The sequence below is a fragment of the Fundulus heteroclitus genome, unplaced genomic scaffold, assembly GCF_011125445.2.
Source record: "Fundulus heteroclitus isolate FHET01 unplaced genomic scaffold, MU-UCD_Fhet_4.1 scaffold_66, whole genome shotgun sequence".
Lineage (NCBI taxonomy): Eukaryota > Metazoa > Chordata > Actinopteri > Cyprinodontiformes > Fundulidae > Fundulus > Fundulus heteroclitus.
Window position 1 is genome coordinate 1,862,556 of NW_023397099.1, and position 26,464 is coordinate 1,889,019.

At 41.9% G+C, this 26,464-nt stretch overlaps 1 protein-coding gene across 13 annotated transcripts in view; it reads left to right on the forward strand.

Annotated features, from left to right (window-relative positions):
* The window catches only part of nav3 (neuron navigator 3), a 93,798-nt gene that overhangs the window by 20,693 nt on the left and 46,641 nt on the right, over positions 1-26,464 (forward strand). For 9 of the 13 annotated variants that reach the window (XM_036133696.1, XM_036133698.1, XM_036133700.1 and 6 more), the window contains exons 3-10: positions 742-1,051; positions 3,274-4,000; positions 6,144-6,569; positions 7,184-7,225; positions 13,397-13,554; positions 14,108-14,305; positions 14,528-14,580; positions 15,186-15,209. In XM_036133696.1, coding sequence (XP_035989589.1) covers positions 742-1,051; positions 3,274-4,000; positions 6,144-6,569; positions 7,184-7,225; positions 13,397-13,554; positions 14,108-14,305; positions 14,528-14,580; positions 15,186-15,209 — 1,938 coding nt within the window. The remainder of the gene's footprint in view (positions 1-741; positions 1,052-3,273; positions 4,001-6,143; positions 6,570-7,183; positions 7,226-13,396; positions 13,555-14,107; positions 14,306-14,527; positions 14,581-15,185; positions 15,210-26,464) is intronic. The other 4 variants (XM_036133704.1, XM_036133705.1, XM_036133706.1 and 1 more) reach the window with 2 other exon arrangements.

Below are 26,464 nucleotides of genomic sequence, written 5' to 3' on the forward strand. Positions count from 1 at the left end.
TGTAGGTTTACTTTGGGGAGTAAAGGGGGCTGAACATAGGTGCGTACCATACTTTTCAGATGGCTCTTTTTAAAGCCCCCCAAAAATGAAAACATTCAGGTGGCATAAAAATGCTTTGCGCTTATGTTTTCATGCTAAAAGAAGTGCCTCATCTGACATTTACATTTTCAGCCTGAAATGAAGGCCGACCACTGCGCCAGTTCTGAAATCCCCAGCTGACGGTGGGAGCTGTAAGAGCAGCGTTCAGCTCTCCTCGGAGGGCCTTTGCTTTATTCTGCCAAGTATCCTTGGCTCCTCATGAAATACTCAACAGACTGGCCTCTTTAGAGAGTCTGGCGTTGCTAGGGAGACTAACCATCTGTTAATGTACGGGCAGCTTGTCCATGTTCCGTGTGTTTGCGTGGGGGCGTTTGTGAGCGTCCCAAAAGTGGAGATCTGTTGATAGGAGATTCCAAAGATAGATGCGACTTCACACGCACGCCCTGGTGCTTGAGCGGATGCTTGCCTAGCCTTCTGATGACTCAGTTTGTGCTTAAATGTGCTTAACAGTTATTTCAAAAAGGACCAGGTTGATGATTTAGCTTGTTTTCTAAAGTAGAAAAGCGGATTTAAATAAATCTCCCAATAACTGCATGACTTTCAGATGGACTTTCTACAAGCTGCAGAAAGAACTTCTTTTATCATCTCATTATCTCGCAGAAACATCAACTAATCAGTGCTTTCTTTAATCCCCGCACACAGTCCCAGAAAGGAAGCAGGTCCAAGCATGCCGAGCCGGAGGTGAGCAGCAGTTGGGCAGGGGCCGAAGACCTGAAAAAAGTGGAAGAGGAGTTGGACGTGAGCATGGACCCTAACAGCAGCCCCTCCCGCTGGAAGCCTTCCTCAACTGCCTGTACCCCCCAAACCCAGGGTCAGTATGAGGACACGGGTCAGAAGGCAGCGGGGCTAGCCCAGATGTCCCAGACAGGCTCATGGAGGAGGGGCATGACAGCCCAGGTGGGGATTACACCACCCAGGTCCAAGGGGACCTCTGCGGCACTCAAAACACCAGGTGGGAAATGCTACCTTAACTGCATTAATAAACAAAGTTCATATATGAAAACAAATGTCTATTAATAGGTAAAATAAAATAATGTTTGCTTATTGGCTGCTTACAGAAGTATTGAAACCCATTAAAACCGCAACCATAAACCTCAATGCATTATCTGGATGTCATGCGATAACACAGAGTTGCATACCATTGGGAAATTAAAGGAAAAAGCATACATGGGTTTTAAAATACATAAAAAAGCATTAATATTTAGCCATTTTGACTCTGATACCCCTAAAAAAACTCAGCTGCAACAAATCTCCTCTTAAATCACCCATATAGTAAATGGTGTCCGTGTGTGTAGTTTAATCTGAGTATAAAAAGTCCTCAGAGGTTTGATAGAGAACATTAGTGAAGAAACAGCATCATAAAGGCTGGGCAAGGGAGCAGGCAGGTCAGGGAGATGTTTAAAGCAGTATAAGGTCAGAAACCGATATCCAAGTTTGGAAAGTCTCAGTAAACCCTGTTCGGTCTATCATGAAAATGAAAAGATAATGGCATCACTGCACATTTGACCAAGGACTTGGTAGTCTATTTGAACTTCCAGACTGTGCAGGGAGGTTTCAGATCAAAGAAGCAGCCCATGGTATCTCTGAAGGAGTTAAAGAGGTCTACTGCTCAGGTGGAAGAATCTGGGGATTGAAGAACAGTTACTTGTTCACCCCACAAATCTAGCCTTAAAAAACCTTAACGTTTGCTACCAGCCATAAAACAAGAACAGCAAGTGTCATATGTGGAAGAAGGTTTTCAGTTTGATTTAGCCCGATATGTGACCATGTGGCCCCCAATCGAAATGCTTTGTGTGGCACAAAATACAACACAAAAACGCCCTGAACCCACCATTCCCATAGTGAAACATGGTGTTGGGAGCATCATGCTGTGTTAAAGCTACTCTTCTAAAGGGACAAGGAAGCTGGTCAGGGCTAAAAAAAAAAAAAAAAAAAGAGAATGTTGGACAATAAAGGTAAATAGCCACGTTATATGCTTATAAGAAATACCCAAAACCGTTTGATCATGCTAAAATAAAGCTATATACACCAAGCGTCCATCCTGATGATGGTTTGATGGTCCTTTTTTTGGATAAAAATAGCCCCATCACCAGGCGCAATGACCAGATATAAACAGATGTGGCGTCATCTACTGGCAGTTTTGCAGAATTATCATAATGCCGGTTTGCATAATTAAACAAATTTGCTTTACTAAACAAAATTAAATAATGCCGGACTGAGCCTGACCCTCTGCAATGCCTCCCAGTAAAGCGGCAGTTCTGCGTGATCAAAGACCAACCGTTATTAATTAAATACACCAATCTACAGCAACTTTAAGAGCAACATTTACTCACATTAATCAACTCTGTGGTCACATCTTAGAAATGGGCAGGTTTAGGGTCTGCCTTCAGTGAACACCATCGGTCATATTGTATTCCCAGTGACATTCCAGTCTTTTCCCTCTTGAAATCATATATTTTTGTTTCGTTCTTTTCGCTGGATCTTGGACCATTCTGCATTGTTTTGCTGGGAGATGCTAATAGCCATTAGTCACTTCCTTGTTTTATCCCCTGCTGCGCATGCGCAGTACGCACTTCCTCTGTTATTAAAAATAAACACAAAAGGCTTTATTTACTAACAAACTGAGCAAAACAAAGCGTAAAACACCAAAATAACAAATAATACACCAGCAGGACGTGATAATCTTTCATAAAAACTTTGAATGCAACCAGAGTGAGCTTCTGAAGTATAATTAAATAAATAGTCAAATGACGTGGCTATGCACCTTTAATACAGGACAATCCTGGAAGAAAACATGTCAGAGGTTGCAAAAGACTGGAGACTGTAACGGGAACTCGCCTTCCAGCAAGATAATGACCCCAATTGGCCGCCAGAGCTACAATCAAATGGTTCAGATCAAAGTACAGTATACTGATGTGTTTAAGTTAAGTTGAGAAGCTGTGGCAATTGATGTTCACAGAGGATCTCCATCTACCAGACTGAGCTTAAACTATGTTACCAAGATAAACATGAATGTTCAAAGGTCTAGTCTAGATCTAGTCTATTGATGCAATTTGTTTTTTCATTTTGAAGGGTTATTGTGTTCTATTCCATAAAATTTTAATAAAACATATTGAACATGATGGGTAATATGGCAGGATGTTAAACCTGCAGCTTTGACTGTCTGTTTGGCAGGTAAAACCGATGATGTGAAGGCCTCAGAAAAGAGCAAAGTACCTTCTAAAAGCTCCGCTGGGATACAGCGCTCACCGTCAGATGCTGGGAGAAGTAGTGGGGACGAAGGCAAGAAACCTCCCTCTGGCATTGCTCGCCCACCTGCCACCAGCTCGTTTGGATACAAGAAGATCTCTGGTCCTGCTGGCACTCTAATTACCTCTAGTGGTGCAGCACTCACCAGCGGCTCAGCCACCCTGGGGAAAGCTCCCAAATCTTCAGCTGCCCTCGGCAAAGGCACGACCATGAGTGGCATGCGTAAAACCAGCCTTGATGGCTCGCAGCCCGAGGACGACGGGGTTCTCCTCAGCTGCAGCGGCTCCAAAGTTACCCTGCAGTACCGCTCCCTCCCCAGACCCGCCAAATCCTCCAGCGGGGCGGCAGCGGGCCGATGTGGGCACCGCTCCAGCTCCAGCAGCATTGAGTCAAATGTCAGCGGGAAGTCAGCAGGCGGGGCAGCAACACAAGCAGCTGCCAAACGGAGGGAGGGAAAGGTGGGCACTGACCGCTCCAGCCCAGTCACCGTGAACCAGACGGATAAAGAGAAAGTAGGGGTGCCGGACCAAGACCCGGCAGCAGGCCTATCTACCTCTCCCAAATCCAGCCCCACTTCCAGTTCAGCCGGCCAATCAGGCCTCAGGCAGCCGGGGTCCAAATACCCAGACATCGCTTCTCCTACCTTCCGCAGGTCAGACACACATACATTCCTTCTGCTCTCAGCTGTCTCGGTCTCTTGTCTTGTTTTCGGGGTTTGCGTGAATCCACCATTTCACCACATTGTTTTTTTAAGTTGTTTTTCTTTTTGTTTTTTTTAGGTTTTACAGTGTAGAAAGTATTCAGGAGAAGGCTCATGTCTCCTTAAGAGTTCATCAGATACTTTCTGAACATCAGTCTCAGAGCTTCATTGTGGTTTTACGTCAGTGATAACTGTGGTGCTCAGCAGTTTTTACCTGATGCAGGCTGTTCCCAGGGTTCACCAAACACCATCTGACATGTCGAACAGTTTCTAACTGGATGCACAGAATGAACATAAGGCACCCAATAAGTCCTATCTAAGTGCCTTGGTAGAATAAAGAATTAAATGCACATATCAGGGGAGTTGTTACAGAGACTGTCCCCTAGTGTAGATGATTAGCAACGGCAGATGAAGCAGGCCGCTGTTCACATCAGAGATCATTTAGTTAACAGGAAGTTGCAGTTCAGCAAAAGTGTCTGGAAACATCCAGCCCACATCGTCCTGCCATGCCGTCAGGTTTCATCTGTACGTTTTCAAACTTCTTCTTACTCAACAGAGAGTTATCTTTCTGTTTTTTTTTTCTTTGTTTGCTTTGTTTGTTTGTTTTTTTGGGTTGGTGGTGGGGTAAATCTCACAATGACAGACATGAACAAGTTCAAGTCACTTGGTTGAAATGGCCAAAGTTGCAGCTGGGGAGGAATGTCTTATCTGTGTGGAGAACTGATGTTGTTACATTTCCAGGGCCTTGGAATCACACCCAGTGAAATGTTATCTGTTTTTTTGGAATATGTGGGATTCTATTTCATAGATCAACACAAGGTAGTGCATAAGTGTGACAAGCAAACAATAATGGATGGTTTTTAATCATTTTGTTTTTATGAACTAAAGTCTATAAAGTGGTGCAGGCACTTTTATTCATCCTTCATGTACTCCGATGCCCCTACACAAAATCCAGATCAATCAGTTGCCTTCAGAAGTCAACTAGTTTTGGTGTAATTTAGTCTCAAACAGCATAATGAGGACCAAAGGACAAAGCAGACTGATCAAGGGCGAAAATGTGGAGAGGTTTAAAGCAAGGATGGGTTATAAAACACTACTACTTGCTTAGAACATGCCTGTACACCTAAACTGAAAGGAAGAGAAAGGAGAGATACTTGGAGAAGCAGCTAAAAGGCCCATGGCAACTCTGGAGGCGCTGCAGAGATTCACAGTTTAGGTTGCAGAATCTGAATTCTCTAAAAACTCAGGAATGGCTGTGTACAGTTTTCCACAAGCCATGTAGGGAACACAGAAAACACGTGGAAAATGTTGAGATTGCGTCAGGACATGTGGAAGAAGGTGCTCTGGTCCAATGAGATGATTTTTTTTTTTTTTTACTTACATGCATAATGCTATGTGTGGCAAAATAACCTTGGACATCACTCTAAGCACACCATTGCCACTGTTAAACATGGTGGTGGCAGCATCATGCTGTGGGAGTTTTTATTTAGTTTGTTTTTTTAGAGATGAAGAAGCTAGTGAGAGTTGATGAAAAGAGGGATGGAGCTGAGTACTGGACTATCCTAGAAGAAACCATCTTAGGAGGCTGCAAAGGACTTGGGGCTAGAACAGAGGTTCAACTTCCAGTAGGACAATAACCATGAGTGCTTTAGGTCAAAACACGTTTATTTGCTAAAATGATGCTGTTAAAGCTTAAAACCATTTGAATTTGTGGCCAGACTTGAAAAATGTATCTTCACAGATAAGCTTGAGACATTTTGCTGTAGCTATGGATGTGCAGAACTGCTGGAGACATACCCCAAAAGACTTGCAGGAGTAATTGCAGAAAACAGTAACTCCACAATGTTTTTTAAACATTCGACTCCTTCCACTTCATCACGGTGTACTACTTTGTGTTGGTCTATTGCATAAAATTTCTGTGAAATACCTTGAATTTTGTTTAACTGAGACAAAAGGGTACTTAGTGTCTGTCTTTTCAACCCGAAGTCTAGCAGTCCTTTATATTCCAGTACGGCGCTTGTAATCGCTCATCACTCGTCCTCTGAGCACTTTTAAATGACTGCACCCACCTCTCTGCCTCCCCCCCCCCCCCCAGATTGTTTGGCACCAAAGCCAGCAGCAAGGCCAGCTCTCCGGGCACGCCCGACTCTGGCAAGTGCCCGTCATTACTGGGCAGCCCCCACGGCACCTTGGCGAGACAGGCCAGCCTGGACTCGCCGTCTTCTGGCACGGGGAGCCTGGGTAGCGCTGGGGGCCTGAGCGGCAGCAGCAGCCCGCTGTATGGTAAAACCCCCGACCTGTGCACTGATTCCCTGGCTTCCAGCCCGGCCTCTGGCCTCTCCCTGCCCTCCAACGCTCGCCCCTGGCCTGCCTGTAGCTCCTCAGCCGGCAGCAAGGACACACTGAGCTGCCAGAGTATGACCAGTCTGCACACCAGCTCTGAGTCCATTGACATGCCGCTGGGCCATCACGGGCCTAAGGTCACACGAACCGGCAGTATCAAGTCCACCCTGTCTGAGGGGTGAGTAAGAGAGAATACGACTGGGAAGAATCGTATTCATTGTTTCATTTGACAACTGAGACAAAAAAGTGTAGCCTCCTTACTTTTAGATCTAGCTACAGAAAGCAAAAGAAGCTTAGACAATTATAATGAGCATGGCAATGACGCTAACAGAACATGACCTCACCCAGTCCACAGTTAATTTTTCTGCTCTGGTTTTGGATCGACAAAAGTAACAATAAAACGACAAATCGATCCCATATTGTTTCAAAACCATGGCAGAAAAAAACTGCAATAGAGTCAGATCATTTCAGACATACTCATAAGAAATCTGTATCAGTGTTATTCATTGTTTTTGTCCACACACTGCATGCAGTACATCACAGAATATAGCCTCGAAGCACACATTTATATCCCCTCACTAGGTGCAGCTGTGTATGTCTCACAAATGAAACAATCAGCTTAAAACACTGTGTGTGTTCTCAGTTTTGTAGCTTGGCATAGATACATAATGTCTCAATGTTCTCTCTCCCGCTTTGTATGTCTCTGTGTGAACATTCGGTTTCTTTTTCGTGTGTCACGGGAAGCAAATGATTTCAGTGTCCATCTGACTGGCCCATCCTCTGTCTCAACAGCATGCCCCTCGACAGAAACACGCTCCCCAAAAAGGGACTGAGGTACAGCGCATCTGCATCCCTAGATCTGTCTGTTGTCTGTTTGCATGGATGCCCGGTGCATGTTTGCATGTTATGTTATTGGGTGTTTTTCATGCTGCGCTCCAAAGCAGTTATTCCTTGTAAATGCAATTTGAAGGTTTAAAGAATGCAGGAACGCATGATTTAGCACATTTACATTACATATACAGTCCCCTCTACTTTTATTACCCCCTCCATAGTGATGATGGGTAAAAATCCTTAATTTCAATTCACTTTGTATGGCAATAACAGTACTTAAAAAAACAGATTATCTGGGAGTGGGGTGGTATGCAACATTCAAAAACAGTTTTTCATAAAATAATCAGCACCATGTATATGGGTATCCAAGCCCTCCACATCACCCTAATTCACCTATTCCATCTTCCCTTACATCCTGCTGTCACTTTTGAGCAGTGCACCAAGGTAAAGACAGGTCCCAGCCTCTTAGCATCAGCCCCCATTTTTCCGGTTGAAAACTAAGACATGAGATTTAGAGGAGACAGTCGTTTCCTCTGCTCCAGTGAATGCTGGAGGTCACGGCCTGAAGAGCGGAACCAGATCATCTGCAGAAAGCAAAGATGAAACGCTGAGGTTCCCAAACAAGACATGCCTTTAGAAGGTGGACTACGGGCAGCCAAACCCTGGTGGAGTCCAGGTACTCCGTACCATACTGCTGCAGTATCCTTTGCAAAAAGTCCCGGGGAAAGTAAGCCTTTTTGAGATCTGTAAAAGTGATGTAGTTCGGTAACAAAACTCACAGGAACCCCTCAGTAACTCCAACAGGATAGAGATCTGGTCCACGGTTTCACAGCCAGCATGAAAACCAATATTGCCTATTTCGGTTCAGTGATTGGTTAGATCCTCCTTTCCAACACTGTAGAGTACACCTTTTTGGATATTTATATGGCTATTTAAGGTTGTTCACGTGTTCAAAAACTGGCTTTTTTTTCTTTAAATTCTGGGTAAACAAAGGCAGCTGTTGGTACATAAGCTCCAATGATAATTCAGCCAGGTTTAGATAACAATAGCCAAAGTTTATGGACACCTTTTCAACATTATCTATTTAACCACGTTTACAAGCTGTTGAGATGAGATGAAGGGAACATCATCTTATCTATGCCTATTTATTAATAGTTTAATATTAATATTGGTGGCCTAGTTGGAGCAGAATGCTTATATCCTGGAAGTACCCCGGGTTCAAAACCCAGAGACTCCCACTATGGGTCCCTTAGCTGCAGAATGGTCCCTACAGGATGGGTTTAATGTAGAGAACAAGATTTTACTGAAATTTACAAAGCTACACTGACACATAACGTTCTCTTCCCAAAATAATGTTGGCCCTGGATCCAGCCAGTATTTTTTGTCCAGTTGCTTTATACTCAATCATTGCTTGGATGGTCAATACGAACAAGACTAGATGAGTTTTTCTGAAACTAATTCCTGAACTGTGAAGATCAGCACACATCTGCTTTACTCAAATGGCATGTTCTTTATGTTTCCAATTTTGGGGAGAACCTGAGAAAAATTAGCTTCAGCATCTAAGGGATACAGAAGTTTATAGATTCCATGCATCCATCTATCCATCCATCATCTTCCGCTTATCCGGGGTCGGGTCGTGGGGGTAGCAGCTTCATTAGGGAGCCCCAGACGTCCCTCTCCCCAGCCACTTGGGCTAGCTCCTCCGGGGGCATCCCAAGGCGTTCCCAGGCCAGCCGAGAGACATAGTCCCTCCAGCGTGTCCTGGGTCTTCCCCTGGGTCTCCGCCTGGTGGGACGTGCCCGGAACACCTCACCAGGGAGGCGTCCAGGAGGCATCCTAACCAGATGCCCAAGCAACCTCAACTGGCTCCTCTCGGGGTGGAGGAGCAGCGGCTCTACTCTGAGTCCTCCCCGGATGACTGAGCTCCTCCCCCTATCTCTAAGGGAGAGCCCAGACATACTACGGAGAAAACTCATTTCAGCCGCTTGTATCCGGGATCTCGTTCTTTCAGTCACGACCCAAAGCTCGTGACCATAGATGAGGGTAGGAACGTAGATCGACCGGTAAATCGAGAGCTTCGCCTTTTGGCTCAGCTCTCTCTTCACCACAATGGACCGGTACAGCGCCCGCTTCACAGCAGACGCCGCACCAATCCGCCTGTCGATCTCCCGCTCGATCTTCCCCTCATTCATGAACAAGACTCCAAGGTACTTAAACTCCTCCACTGGGGGTAGCACATCCTCCCCAACCTGAAGAAGGCACTCTACCCTTTTCGGCTCAAGACCATGGTCTCAGATTTGGAGGCACTGGTTCTCATCCTGGCCGCTTCACACTCGGCTGCAAACCGCTCCAGTGAGAGCTGTACATCACGCCCTGATGAAGCCAATAGGACCAGGTCATCTGTGAATAGCAGAGACGCAATCCTAAGGCCACCAAAACAGATCCCCTCAACACCTTGGCTGCGCCTAGAAATTCGACATGGTCGAATGCCTTCTCCAAATCCACAAAGCACATGTAGACTGGTTGGGCAAACTCCCATGCCCCTCCAGGATCCTGCTGAGGGTGTAGAGCTGATCCAGTGTTCCACGGCCAGGACGAAAACCACACTGCTCTTCCTGAATCCGAGATTCGACTATCCGACCGACCCTCCTTTCCAGAAACTCAGAATAGACCTTACCAGGGAGGCTTAAGTGTGTGATTCCTCTGTACAGGGGTTGGACAAAGAAAATGAAAAACCTGGTTTTAGACCACAATCATTTATTAGTATGGTGTAGGGCCTCCTTTTGCGGCCAATAAAGCGTCAATTCGTCTTGGGAATGACATATACAAGTCCTGCACATTGGTCAGAGGGATTTTAAGACATTCTTCTTGCAGGATAGTGGCCAGGTAGGGTTTCACCAGTCTTGCTGTGTGTATTGGTGCATTGTTATCCTGATACACGGCACCTCCTTCAGGATACAATGTTTGAACCATTGGATACACATGGTCCTCCAGAATGGTTTGGTAGTCCTTGGCTTTGACGCGCCCATCTAGCACAAGTATGGGGCCAAGGGAATGCCGTGACATGGCAGCCCAAACCATCACTGATCCACCCCCATGCTTCACTCTGGGCATGCAACAGTCTGGGTGGTACGCTTCTTTGGGACTTCTCCACACCGTAACACCTGTAGTTGGAACACACCCTCCGGTCCCCCTTTTTAAGTAGGGGGACCACCACCCCAGTCTGCCAATCCAGGGGAACTGCCCCGATGTCCACGCAATGCTGCAGAGCCACGTTAGCCATCACAGCCCCACAACATCCAGAGCCTTAAGGTACTCAGGGCGAATCTCATCCACCCCCCGGGGCCTTGCCACCGAGGAGATTTTTTAAACAACCTCAGCGACGTCAGCACCGGAGATGGGAGAACCTGACCCAGAGTCCTCAGACTCTGCTTCCGCAATGGAAGATGTGTTGGTGGGATTAAGGAGGTCTTCGAAGTATTCCACAGGGCAGTAAAGCCCAATAGGACTCCTTCTTCAGCTTGACGGCTTCCCTTACCGCTGGTGTCCACCAGCGTGTTCGAGGGTTCCCGCCTTGACATGCACCAACAGCCTTGCGGCCACAGCTCCGACTAGCTGCCTCAACAGTAGAGGCGCAGAACATAGTCCACTCAGACTCAATGTCTCCCGCCTCCCCCGGGACGTGTCCAAAGCTCCATCTCACGGGGGACAGCCGAGAATCGGAACGCCAAGGTCCCCACCCTCGACTGCCACTCATTGTACAGTGCACCCGACCCCTTTCGCCCCTCCGACAGGTGGTGAGCCCATTGGAAGGGAGACCCATGTTTCCTCTTGGGGCTGAGCCTGGCCGGGCTCCATGGGAAAAAGCCTGGCCACCAGGCGCTCGCCAACGTGCCCCACCTCCAGGCCTGGCTCCAGAGTGGGGCCCTGGTGACCCGCGTCCGGGCGAGGGAACACAACGTTGAGTTTATGGATTATTAATCTGTCTTGTGAACTTAAATAATCAAGGCATAGATCTTAATAATAAATCTTATTTTAAATTAGTTGTTAAGGGTGCCAGTAAGTGTGGTACTTATGATTTGATATTAAAAATGGTTTTCTAAATTGGGATTTTGTTCCCCTTGTAATAAATGTACTCAAATTTAAGGTAATCAGTTGAAATATGCTATATTATTGAGCTGAGGCAGGACAATTTTATTTTAAGAAATAACCTGAAACCAAAAATGGCTTGTATTTGCAGCCGTTGGAAACTGTCTCTATACCCAGTTTTAATGTCATCATTTAGAGCAGGTGAATGGCCTGCTTACTGCTTTCATTCTGATTGGTTGTTTAGACTGCCTTTGGTGCTTTAGAGCCTGTTTTATACACTGCTGAGCACAGACAGTGGTGACTTTTTTGCAAAGATCCCCTCTATACTTGAACACATATGTCCATTCACATTTTAGATGCGGCATAAAGCTAATATTTACCCAAGCTTTTGGCAAAAAGATCTCAAATTAATAGCTGCCTGCTATATGCTCATTTTTTGGAAGTCCTGTTAACTGGCATTATGTTTGCACTAAGTAGGGACAGTTAAACATCTTGAATACATCGGTCGCTTATAGTTTCAGGGACAAATAATGCAATGTCACACCACTAAGTATAGTGGTTGAAAAGGAAAGGGTGTACAGGGCAATAATGAAAACGGAGGTCAGATGCCTTCTAGGCAACAAGCGTGGCAATGCTGCCTAGAAGAAATGAGAGCAAACTCAATTCTCACTCCCAGAGGATTAAATATGGCAGATTGTCATGTGTGAGATACGGAGGCTTTCTGTCTAATAGGAAAGAGAAGCGTGTGTGTGTGTGTGTGTGTGTGTGTGTGTGTGTGTGTGTGTGTGTGTGTGTGTGTGTGTGTGTGTGTGTGTGTGTGTGTGTGTGTGTGTGTTCCTTAGCATGCAAAAGCTTAGACAGCCTGTAAATTTCCTCAAATGACTGAAGGATGAACTGATGTGATACAGGTTTTGCCAACACAGCAGATCTGCTCTCCTAAAACTAAACACAATGCCTCACATCTACTTGACTGGTTTTGTAGCTCTGTTCTTAATGCATCGTTGAGAATTCAAGAATTTGAGAACTTTTGTATATTTTCTCTCCCTCATGGTTAGGCATTTACCTCAGTTACAAAAGCCATGATTTGGTTCTTGCCTCATTTTTGTAGTCCCAGTTCAGCATTATGCTTTGGCCCCAAACCTCCATCCTTGCCTCAGTCTCAAGACTTGGAGACTGAGGCAAGGTTTGAGGTCCTGGTTTGTCCCTTTGTTCAGTTTTAAAGCTCCTGCTTGAAGTGGTGATTTGGTTCTTTCCTTGGTTTTAAAGTCCTGGTGAGGGACTTAACTTTGAGTTGCCTACTAATCGGCGCAGTGTAAATGCTGCCCACACCTTGGCTTTTAAACTCCGGTTTGATGCATATAAGGAAGGATAGTTTTTGGACAACTGTAATTCTACCAAAGAACTATGGTAGTAAATAACTATGTGTTTAAAGAAAATTAGGATATGATTTAGCAAAGGGGCAATTTGACCCCCACCTATTGCAACAAAAACTCCTAGGTTATTTCTTACAGTTATGACTTGGTCTCAGTTGTAGTATGGGACTGTTATGAGGCTGCATACAACCTTCAGTCACACTGGCTCTGTTAGATTTCTTCGTACCAGTTCTGCATTTTAGGATTAACATTTCAAACAAGTAGTTGGGCTTGACATAGAGGCTGGTTCAGACTAAAACATCTAGGAACATAATAAAGGACGTGAATTTCTCCAATGTGAGATCAATAAAGTCTATTATATCTTATATGTCAGGCTGGCCTGTTGCAAAATGATACCACTTTCTTCCCTCTGTGTGAAGTTTCTTTTATTAAGAATTTTGAAAACAATCCATATTGATATGTATGTTTTTTTTGTTTCTCACACATCTGGTGACTGTAAGAAAACATTCCAACTTTCAGGTTTTTTATTTTTGCATGTCACTAGCTGGTATGTGGAAGACTGCATACACAGATCTGAGTCCTGTTGCTGCATGTTTATTGACCCTCTGCTCTTATGTGTCAGCTATGTGGTATCATCACTGCTGAAATTAACAGCTTGAGCCTCTGAAAGTCTCCACTTGCCTTAAATTCATCGTGACCTTGTGGCCTTCAGGTACCCACCATCTTCGCGGCAGACATCCCACGAAGAAGGAATGGAGTGGCTGAGGTCGCATTCAACGGGAGGCCTTCAGGACACCGGCAGCCACTCCCCGCTTTCTCCTCCAGGAGCTTCTTGCATCAACACTGGAAAATACCACTACTCCAACCTCTGTTAGTCTTTAAAAATCCATAATTATCTTCCTATTTTATGTATTAGCAGCATATTTTGATCAGAAAAAGAGGGGCTTTTCACAAATGACATGAAGGTTTCATATAAATTTCAAACTGCATTTGAAAAAAACTCCATGTTCGGTCTAAATCAGCCAGTTCACATTTGATCACTCTGAGTATCAGTTCAGTTATAAGTTAGACAACAGATAATCAAATGCAGTCTAGATGAATTTGATAGTGACCAAAAGCTCTTTGGTTCAGCGTTAATGGAAAGCTTGGAACTAGATGCCCCCATTGCCATGTTGTCATGTGCAGCCAACTCCACGTTTATTAAATAGTAGCTGTGGACTGCCCAAAAAGTGGATGGAAGTCATGAAATGATAACGCTGCCTAACATGCATAATCGGCCTAAAAACAAACCTCTTTCACGATGAAATATTGTGGTATTATAATATTGCGAGAACAAGATCTCATTATACCACTGAGAAATTTATGTTTATGTCATAAATTGAGGCTAATATTGCTGCATTGTCCGCATCTAATGCCTGTGCAGTAAGCCCAACCAACATCAATCAGTACAACCTGCCACCGGGCAACAGCAGCAGCATGAGCCGCTCCAACAGCATTCCTGCTCAGGACTCCTTCGACCTGTACGGAGAGGGTCACCCACTGGGCGGCAGTGCGACCTCCCTGGAGGATCGACCGCGCGGCATTAGTCGCTCCTGTTCCTTCAGAGACAGCACAGATGAAGGTAAGACACACCGAGCAAGTTCCCTTTCAGAAGTCAAAGGTAGCCATTTCTGAAGGTAGACGTATTTACTGTATCCGTGTAAAGGTCTTGATATGTCCAAAGACATATGCTTGAAATTAAATTGCTGCACTAAATGATTTTTGTAATTATTAGTATTTAGTGTGCTTCCCAGATTGTTGGTGTAATCATCTGATTTAAATGCATTGTGTCTGTGTCTCACAGTCCATGGCTCGTCCTTATCTCTGGTCTCCAGCACATCATCCCTTTACTCTGCGGTAAGTCACTCAGGGGGGCTGAAGAGGTATGGCTCTTTGGTAAATCACATAAAATGCTGTGGTGAAAAACAGTTTGACGTCAGTAATGTTCTGCTTTTTAAAAGCAAAACAAACCTCTAACATCTCTCTGCCCTCCTAGGTCAGTCCTGTCTGTTTTTATTAAAGCTATGTTGGAAATTTTTCCCCGGTGCCTGCCACTAGAGTAGACCTGGTAGATAAGGCTGGGATACTGATGGCCTTCCAAACAGCGCAGGCTGGGCCTCAGTCTCCACGTTCAGGGAGGCCGTGGATTAGCTTCAGGAGACTCTTCTGCCTCCTTACTGCAGCTTTAAAGTTGCAAAGTCTTAGTTTTACTGGAGTTTTTGCACAATCGATTTGTTTCATAATAAACAAAAAATAATTCCCATGTTGTTTTCTATCATTATCGCTGTCAAGTGATAGGGTTTCCTATATAAAATATCTTTTCATTTAAATTAGATTGTAGAGTTATCTGCCATGCTTACTATTTAATGGCTTCATCTAACATTTATTCTAATTCATCGCCTTAGTGGAGCACATCTGTGGGATGGGGTAAAGAACTGATTCTAACTGGCTTCTCTTTACAGACTGAGGAAAAAGCCCACTCTGAGGTAAGAATGAGGGGCTGCACAAGCATTTTTCCGTCTGCATGCTTCCTTCCTGCCACATATCCCTAAACATCAGTTACAGCCACTTGTGACGATTGTGTTACATTTGTCATCATTGTTTAACGCTGACTGCTTTGTTTATTTGCACTTATTTGAGCTTTTTGTTAGTTCCATATTAAGTCCCACCCAGCATGTTGCTCCTTTGTTTTTGGGAGGGTCACCTCTGGCTGTTTTGTTGTGTTTGAATGTCTTGCATGTTCTGCTGTGGAGATTTTTTAGTCCGACCATTCTGCAGAGAAAAAATGCTGTTATTTGTTGCTGATGACATTGGGCAGAACCTACTACAAAAAGCTGATTAGAGGAACAGCTGTGGACAATCAGTTTAACTCTATGTTGCATTGCTTTTCACATTTAGGCTCTTCACACCTAATTTAGGTTATTTTCTGGTTTTATGCCTGAGTTTGTGCATCCTTTTAGTTTCTTCTCTCTTTATCCATGTGCTTTAAGCTCAAGTTTGCTCCAAAGAGTAGCAGCAAATGCCCCCTAAGATGCCTTTTGCAAGGTGTAATGTAATGTGTTGGAAACCAGAAGGAAACAAATTGGATTGCTTTTATTACATATTCCGACAATTCCGATGCGATGTTAAAGCAAACCCTGAGCTACAATTGTGTGGCTAAAACTAATGGTTTTCCAACTGATGAAGCCATTTTCCTCTTACAGTTCAGACCACATACTAACATTATTTTAGGCACTGTTTAAAAAGTAGGGTTTTTATTCTGACCATTTGATATGAAATCAGACTGACTTCTTCCAGTTTAGGTCAGTTTCCAAAGCTATTTCTTCTCTCTAAAAGCCAGAATAATGAGAGAGAGAGAGAAAGAGAGAGAGAGAGAGAGAGAGAGAGAGAGAGAGAGAGAGAGAGAGAGGAGAGAGGAGAAGAGAGAGAGAGAGAGAGAGAGAGAGAGAGAGAGAGAGAGAGAGAGAGAGAGAGAGAGAGAGAGAGAGAGAGAGAGAGAGAGAGAGAGAGATTTCTTTTATTTTTAAAAACTCATTTATTCACTCAGTGGTGATACATTTGGAACATTCAACATATTGTCAAATTTGGAATTATTAAAAGTAAATAAAACACCTTCATAATCCCAAATATTCTGAAAAATATTTAGTTCATCTACTTTTAAATAATATTTATATTCTAGCATCAGTCTTGCTCTAACCATACTCTTAAATAGTATTACACAATCAGTATTCTGTTCGTTATTAATCCTAAATTTCCTACTCAAATATATTGCAAACTTTGCTTGACCGAGAAAAAAATTTAACAACCGTCCAATTTTCTTCTTTCTCTTGCCATATAAAAAACAAAAATAAAAGACTGTTCTGTAAAACATTCTCCAAATGATTTCCAAATATCTCTTAATAATGTAAATAAATTCATTATTCTAAAACATTGAACAAAACAATGAAAGATAGTTTCTCTTGATAAACAAAAAGGACATTTATCTGAAACAGCAGGATTAATAATAGAAATAAAAGCATTAACCGCAATAATACCATGCAAAATTCTCCATTGTAAATCACCAACATTTTTAGTCAATGGTGGTTTATAAAGTAATCCCCATACCGGTTTCACCTCAAAATCAACTTAAAAAAAACCTCTCCAATGAGTATCTTTTTTATTTTTTTATTTTACCTTGTTCAAAGCCTTTACACATTTCATATATATTACCTTTCCATTCACAAAATCCAAACGTGTCCATTTATGTTTTTCTTCCTCCAAAAAAGGTCCAGGACATTCAAGATCCTCCAATTGTGGCTTAAAACACAGCTTAACAAAAGGATCTGCTTTATCAGGAGTTAAAAGTCCATCAAACCATCCTTTTATGAGTCTTTTGTCGTCTTCTGATAATATCCGCTTAAATGTTGCCAGCATAATGCCTACAGTTCTTAAAGCCATTCCGTAACTTGTCTCCACAAAACATTTTGATCACCATACAAAAAACTCTGTAAGAACAGTAGTATGAAGGCTGCTCTCCTACTATCTAAATGAATCAAACCTTGCCCTCCTTCTTCCTTTGGTAAAAACAAAACACTGTGAGGGACCCAATGTAATCTGTCCCAAAAGAAATTTAAAATAATAGTCTGTAATTTTACCAGAAGACCTGGCGGGGGTTCAAGAACAGATAAGCGATGCCACAAAGTTGAAGCAACCAGATTATTAATAATTAGTGTACGACCTCTATAAGAACATCGTGGCAAAAGCCAGTGCCATTTCTTTAATCTACCTTCCATCAGTTCAACAAAACCCTCCCAATTTTTCATTACCTCCATTCGATTCCCTAAATAAACACCCAAATATTTAAAACCATTTTTTGACCACTTTAATTCATCAGGTAATTTAGGTTCTTGTTTTGTCCACTTACCAATTGACAAAGCTTTACTCTTGCTCCAATTAACTTAGGATGAAGAAATTTTACCAAAACACTCAATAATTTCTATTAAAGTAACGGCATCTGACTCTTTAGTGAATGCCACAACAATATCATCTGCATATGCAGAAAGTTCAAAAGGTAACGAAACTTCATTTCACCTTACACCCTGCAACTTTTTTCTGATTAGACATAACAAAGGTTCAATGCTCAATGAATACAACATTCCTGACATTGCACAGCCCTGGCGAATACCTCTCTTTACATTAAAAGGTGCACTTAAACCACCATTGACTTTCAATACACTTTCAATGTCACAATAAAGGGTTTTAATCATAGCAATGAATCCAGAGGAGAAACCAAAAGCTTTCAAATAATTCCATAAATACTGGTGCTCCACTCGATCAAATGCCTTTTCTTGGTCAATAGAAATCAGACCGAAGTTTAAACCCAATAAATTAGAGACGTCCAGATAATCTCGAATTAATGTTATGTTATCTCTTATTGATCTGCCAGGGATACAATAAGACTGATCAACATGTATAACTTGATCAATCACTTTCCTCAATCTGCATGCCAGAACCTTTGAGAAAATCTTATAATCAGTACACAGTAAACTGACAGGTCTTCAATTCCTTGTTTCATAAAGATCCCCTTTCTTAGGAATAAGAGTGAGCACAGCTCTACAACAGCTAAGGGGTAACATTCCCCTTGCCACACTATTACTGAGGACTTCCAATAGATCTTCATCTAATACAGGCCAACACGATTTATAAAACTCCACAGGTAAGCCATCTATTCCTGGAGCTTTGCCATTTTCCATGCTCAACAGTGCCACCTGCATTTCTTCTAACGTTAGAGCATGCTCCAAAAAGACATTGTTTTGGTCTGACACCCTTGGCAAGTCATCAAGAAACTCTTTTGTTGTCACAGAATCTTGTTTAAACTCACTTGCGTATAACGTTGAAAAAAAATCCACAGCTCTTTTCCTCAGTTCAGTGGAATCCGTCAACTCTTTTCCATCTTCAGAACGAATGCAATGAATGAGACGATTTTTTCCATTTTTCTTCTCCAAATTGAAGAAGAATTTTGAGGGAGCATCCATTTCAGAGACACTGAAACGTGAACGTACCAAAAGCTCCCTGTGCTCCCTGTGCTCCCTGTGCTCCCTGTACCAAAGCTCCCTGTGCTCTGAGCCCAAGCAGATCAGTCAAGGCCGCTTTTTTTTCGTTTGAGTGCCTGAAAATGGCCTCGATTTCCTGTGGACTCACAAGAACTCTGAATATCCACAATTTCAGTCTCTAATTCTTCAATAGATTTTACCATTTCTCTTGTAACATTGTAAGTGTATTGATTACAAAACTGCTGAATTTTAATTTTACCAATATCCCACCACTGCTGTACAGATGAAAACTGACATTTCATTAGTCTCCACTGTTTCCAAAAAAAAAAAAGAAAATCCTTTTTTAAAACAACCATCATTTAACAAAACAGTATTGAAATGCCAATATGCACTTTTAGGTCTTAAATTATTTAGAAACACACTCCCTATGATCATACTATGATCAGAAAAGCCCACTGGACACAAAGTGCATGATCTAAATATTTGTAAATGATGCCCAAAACAATAAAACCTATCTAATCTTGCCAAAGTAGTATAATTCTCTTTACAATGAGCCCATGAATATTGCCTTATCTTTCCATTTTTAAAACGCCACACATCCGCCAAATCATAAGTTTCAATAATATGTTTCAATATTCTCCTTGAATGTATATGTGGTTCTAAATGATTCCTATCTAAATCATCTATTGTACAATTAAAATCACCACCTAAAATTAAATAATCTGTTGACCCACAATTTAATAGTGTATTTGCTAAACACAACGTTCACTTGAATTCACAGGAGCATAAACATTCAGTAAAATTAACTTTATATTTTTATACTATAACCTTTAACAATCTTCCAGCTACAACATCTTCAATTTCAATAGAAACTGGAAGAAAATTCCTTGAGAAAAAAATAGCTACTCCTGCACTTAGCAAAGTTTTATGACTCAGAACAAGATTCCCATCCTATTCTTTCTTCCAATCAACCTCATTATCAACATTGCTATGACTTTCTTGAGCAAAAGCTATATCAATGCATTTAGATTTTAAGAGTTAAAAAAGAGCCCTTTTTTTCATATCCCTTGCCCCGTTAAGGTTCAAAGATGATATTTTAAATCTACTCATAATCACACAAAAAAAGATCCAAAGAAAAAAAACAATACAGCGTCTCATCAGCTGGTTTTTAACTTTCATGTACCTCACTTAAAACGAGCTCTGGTTTTTTTCACCAGTTTTCGAAGTCTATAAACTTCAGTATCCCTTAGCCCATTAGATGTCCTTTTTCTCATTAACCATTTAACTGAGTCAACAAATAATTTTTTATTTGGAAAAAAATCATCTATAACTACATCCCTTTTTCCTTTTGTCACTTCCAAAAAACTCCTAATCTGTTCTAGACTGTATCCATTAGTACTCTGGCCATCAGGAACAGAGGAATCAGAAGATTCTCTGTCACTATCAGAATCAGATAGAGCCTCTGAATCACTTTCTTTCCACTGAGTCTTTTTAGGTTTTACCCCTTTAGGTTCTTTAGATTTTTTTTAGTGTTTGGTACTTTAAAAACACTTTCATCATCCCCAATCAGATTTCTCTCACTATGAACTAATTCAGCAACATCCATTTCTTCTTGTAATCCTTCTTGTGTAGTCGCTTGACTCTCTTCACTCTGTTCAACATAAGTAATGGCATCCTCCTTGTCACATTCCGAAACATCTGACTGCTTTTGTTCTCCTTTTGAAACTCCTTCCCCAGCGTTAATTTCTTCAGCTCCTTCCCCAGCATCAGCCACTGAACCTCATTCCCCCGCGTCAGCCACCTGAGCTCCCTCCCCAGTTACCCCCAATGTGGCTCCATTCACACTATCCGCTGATGTCCCTGGCTCTGGATTTTCGTTAACCCGAACGTTCTCTTTTTGAATATTTACAGGGCAATTACGAACTGAATGGCCCTCCTGGTTACATCCAAAACACCTCATAGTTTCCGTTGTCGCAAAAATAGTGTAATCAAAGCCGTCAACCTTAAATTTCATCACTATGCTCAGTTCCTCTATATCATTCTTGAGAATCATAAACACCTGTCTTCTAAAAGAAACAACGTGTTTCAACTTTGCTGATTTGCAACCCGACGGGAGCATTTTCATTGCTGACACTATCTGACCATGATGTGACAATTCCTTCAGCAACACCTCATCGCTGATGAATGGTGGCAAATTAGACAGGATGACCTTTTTAGCAGGGTTCATTAAAGGAAAAACCGTAGTTTGCGTATTTCTCAAAACAATCCCCCTCTCAACTACGCTGTTCACCTTGTCAATCGAGTCCAAAAACATAACCACTGCATTGTTCATCCTGGACGCTGCCTTCACACTTTCACACCCAACAAGTTCCCCAACAGCCAAACCATACCCCTCAATCGAAAAATCCACGCCAACCGGTATTTTAATACCATGTCGACGTGACAGGCTAAAGCCTTCAGCACCATAACCTTTTCCAGCCATCGCACCAAGCTAAAAAGCTTGGTGCTGCCGGAAAAGACACTAAACACCAGTGAAAACCGAAATGTGTTAAAGTACGAAAACAAGTGAAAACCCACTGTAAAAAGTGACGTTCAAACCTTTAGAAAACCTCACACTCGATCTCCTTCCACCCCACACATGCAGCAGACGCTCACACATGCGCACGAGAGAGAGAGAGAGAGAGAGAGAGAGAGAGGGGGGGGGGGAGAAGCAAACACATTGCTTCCTTGTATGACATCATGGTAAAAATCTAAATTCTGAGAAAAGGAAGGTGCCATGTTCGTCTGTTCAAACAGTGATATGTAAATACGAACTGCATCATGGCAATGGCCAGCCATCATGCAGTTCAGGAAGGAGGTGTGTTCCGTGTCCTGGAGAAGAGCCGTGTATTAGCGCAAAACAGCAGGTCATCAACCCCCAACTCTCATTAAAACATAAAGACTTGTGAACATGCTGGCTGAAGCCGGTAAGCGATCACCATGATCCACAAGAAAACGTCTCCTGTGCCGACATGGCCTGAAAAGCCACTGAGAGGATGAAGCCATTTACTCCAAGGGCAGCATGAAAAGCCATATTCATTTTACAAATGCGCTCGGGGACAAAGACCCTCATCTTTGGAGACATGTCCTGTTTTCTGATGAAGCTAAACTCAAAGTGTTTGGCCATAATTAGCATCACTACATTTGGAGAGAAATGGGACAAGCAACCAAGTCTGAGAGGGGTGTGGGGTTCGCTCCAGATAAGACTGGAGCACTTCTTGAAATAGATGGAATCATACAGAAAGAACATTATGTTGAAATGTTGAAGTAACTTCTCCAGATATTAGCCAGGAAGTTAAAGGTTGAGCATAAATGGATCCCCCAAATGCACAACGGCTCTAATCATAAAGCCAAATTAGTCACAAAGTCGGTTTTAGAGTGCCGTTACCAAAGCCCTGAGCTCAGTCTTTGTTTTTTTTTTTGGTAGTGCTAAAAAAGGTGCAAGGTGCCCTGCAAACCTGTTTTAGTTAAAGTTGTTCTGTCAAGAGGAATGGGTCCAAATCCCAGCAAGCTAGTGTGAGAAGTTTGCAGAAGGACACGCAAAACATTTAACCCAAGCCACGCAGTTTAAAAGCCAATTCTACCACATGCCATGGAAATGTGTAGAAGTATAAGCTTTCTTTGATGATTATCAGAGACCATAGGATGCATGTTATGTCAAATTTTAATTAATCGAGTTGATGGATGATTTATTGTCCCCAGCCCATTTCCGGTCCCGCCCCCCAAAAAACCCTCCCCTTCTCTCACCCCCGCCCCCACACTCCCCCCCCCCCCCCCCCACACACACACATATTAAATTATTATTATTAATATGATATTAATTATTATTATTTCTATAATTTTTAATTTTATTATCGTGATTATTTAATAATGTCTAATTATGTAATTCATTCTATACATATTCAAATATTTAATTCATTTATTCACGTTCAATTATTTTATTCATTCTATACACATTCAATTATTTTATTCATTCTATACACACTCAATTATTTTATTCATTCTATACACATTCAATTATTTAATTTATCTTATATACATTCAATCTTGATGCTCAGCAGCATACCCGTCAGATTCTACGTAAACTTTGCTGAATATGGATCCTACGGGAAAAAAAAAACACTGTCCCGCACCGTTGCGTTTGCGCATCAATAATCCGGTAAAATAGGGAATCCTTAGTCCTTAATCTTTAGTCCTAATATAAAGATCAATTCAGTCCTCCCTCCAAACTAAATGCATTTTACTGATCCCTTCAGTAGTACAGCCGAGGAGAAAATGCGTCATCATACAGCGGTAGTCAGTGGTTTATAGACCACAAACTCAGTTTCACGAGATCTGTTAGGGGAGGAGTTTCTCAAAAGAGCACCTGTGTGGGCTTTGGATGCAGCAGGAAAGGAGGATACGAATCAGCTATCTAAATGAACAACAAAACCGTCCCTTTCAACAAGCACAACACCATTCCATTCTTAGGTATTAAACAAAACAAGAAACGTATCAGTTATCTCGCTGAACACACTGACCACCACAGGTCAGTAAAATCCAAAACAGTCAGTGCATGACACAGCATTTCCTGGTTAGGTAGTGAACAAAACAGGAAACGTATCTGTTATCTCAATAAGACACTGACCAGGTCAGTAAAATCCAAAGCGGTCAGTAAAAGTCATTACGCTGGTGGAAGTCACGCCTTTCTTATCCTACAACTCTCTTGGAAAAAAAAATAACTTTATTTTAACTAACTCTGAAGGCAGCCATTTCTCTACACATGGTACTAATATTTGTCCTGTCACCTGTACATCTCCTAACTAAGGTTCTTATAAACTATTATTTTAATAAATTATTATTCTAATGATTATTCAGACAACTAATTGTGTAAATCGTTAAAAATTTACAAATTCTGCTGATTCATAACATAATTACTTAAGCTTATTCATTGAGTAATAGAAATGAAAAAAATGCTAAATTGGTAAATAATTCACTCTGAATAGCAAGGATAAATCTCCAACTAAAAAAGTTCTAGGATCAAAATGTTAAAAGTTCAGCCCTTTCTGGTTGACTTAACAGTGCAGATGCCGCTGAAGTGAAAATAGTCACAACAAGTATCAAGTTCCACCTGTACATTTCATTCTGGATTTTTTATTTTTTAGATTAGAATAGATTTTATTCTATTTATACAAAACAAATCATTCTAGTGTACTGCAGGGGCAAAGTTAAACTAGGGTTTTTTTAGTTGACAAATGATAATATAATGATGACACATTTATCAAATAAGGTAAACATCTAACTTAAATTAAGGCATGATAAATACTACTTTTTTCATATAATTCTGACCCAGTTTTAACAGAATGGAAATAGCTGTACCGTCCCACAGTGGGCAGATTCAGGTGACAGACTTACAGACAATACTAATTAAAATGGAACACAGCTCAATTTAAAGTTAAGTTAGTACAGCAAAAGAAAAAGAAAACAAACTGCAATTATTAATACATAAGGCCTAGTCAGATAAAAATAGAAAAGAAAAGGGGTTCATTTGCTGGGTAATGTAATATTTTAAACATATTCTGTTACACAAATTAACAAAAACTGCAAAGACTTCCACAGAACACAACCAGGAGCAAACTTTCCTCTAAATATATTGGTCCGATAAGCAGGTTTTCACTGGAACCTGCTCATGCTGCAGTGAAAGAGCTCTGCTTTGTCATCTCCATCTTTAAACTAAAAACCAGATGCTATGATTTCGCCTGTCCCCCCCCCCCCCCCCCCCCCCCCCATAGTTCATTTCATAGGACACAGGGTTTCCCCACAATTTGGGCTACTCTTTGCAGTAGGTGTCTTGGTGGGTTGAGGGGTGTGTGCGGTTGACTGAGCCGGTGGGGTTTTTACCAAAATATTGCTTTTTCACCATTAAAAACAGCAGAACAGTATAGTGTTGTACCAGACAAGTAAAAATTAAGTAACCAAAGTAAGAAGAACATGATTTCTAATTGTGATGGCAGAAGTATCCAGTCAGTAGCTTTATGGTTTTACGGTTATAAACATTGATCCATTATTTGGTGGATATAAAGGCTGCTAATCATCAGCCAGCTGCAAGCAGCAACAGAAAACCATGCAGGGTACAGGCAGGCCTGCAGCACGGTAAAAATGCAGAGGTTGCTGTCAGCAATACCTGTTGGTAGGTAATCCGTAGAGCCAACATTGGCACTGTCTTTTTTTTCCCACAAACCACGCAGTCTGTTTGTACTAACAGATCGATCTCGACTTAGGTAAAATCAGTCGGTTTGGAAGTGGCTTTTTTCTTGTTGAATAATGGCAGTAATTGTCTAAACTTTCTCTTTTACGTGACAAAACTGTTGACAAGCACAAAATTGTTGGATTTTGCTTGGAAATCAGTGGCAACCACAGAACAACAGACTCTCTAACAGCCAAACCAGTGCTACAAATCCTCTAAAGCTACATGGGGTGAACTCTGAACTAAGGGGGGAGTTTTGTGGCAGATGGATGCTAAACTTTCTTCAGTGATATTTTTCATTTAGTTTCCAAACACATCTAGAACCAGCGCCATTGGTTAAAACATTTAGGTGAACATGAGGAAAGGTTTAGCCTATATAAGTCTTGACCCTGTCTAGAGCGGCAAAACCCCCCCACAATAAATGTGCGGCTTTTCACTTGTCTTAATTTTTTTCCTTCCAAAATTAATCTCCACAATCAGTGTATGTAAACTTCTGTCTGGAAAAATACCAGGATATGCTGTCCCTGTATAGGTGAAACCAAACCGTAGCAACTATTTAAAAAATATGTAAACGGTTTTGATTGACTAATTAACTCTTCTACTCCTATTTTGCAAAATCAACACTTACACCCTTTTGGGTCCTTTTTATTTTTACGTTATTTGTTGTTATTTCAACTTTACGTTCTCTCTGTTTTGTTTTTTCTCTTCATAATAGGTACATCTGCCCTGGCATTCTGTTTAGCTATAATGCCATTACCCTCTAACGTAGAAACCATTTATGGAACAGTGTTTCTGTGTTGTTTTTTGTATCACTGCTTATGCCAGATTGATAGTGTTCATAAAATTGTATTGTAAGTAGATTTATGGAAAAATATCAATTTTAAACTTGAAAACCTGAGTGCTTTCTTATTTATTTATGATGATGACCTCCAAAGCGCTTTACACCACAGTTCAGTCATTCATCCATTCACACACACCCTGACGGTGGTGAGCTATGTTAGTAGTTACAGCTGCCATGGGGCAGGCTGACAGAGGCGAGGCTGCCATGCACCGGCGCCACCGGGCCCTCTGACCACCGCCAGTAGGCAATGCGGGTGAAGTGTCTTGCCCAAGGACACAACGACAAAGACAGTAAGTGCAGGGGATTGCACCGGCAACCCGCCAATTGCAAGATGAACTCCCTAACCTCTGTGCCACGTTGCCCCACAAAGCGCTATACAAGTACAAGCCATTTACCATTTATTTATTTATTTATTTATTTATTACTTTCTAAAGTTGTATTATATGTCCACTCTGAAAAACAACAGTAAGAACCCAACATACAATACGAGATGGATAGTAACTATATTTGAAGCCCTAAGGTGTCAAATAGGTCAGTGTGTGTGTGTGTGTGTGTGTGTGTGTGTGTGTGTGTGTGTGTGTGTGTGTGTGTGTGTGTGTGTGT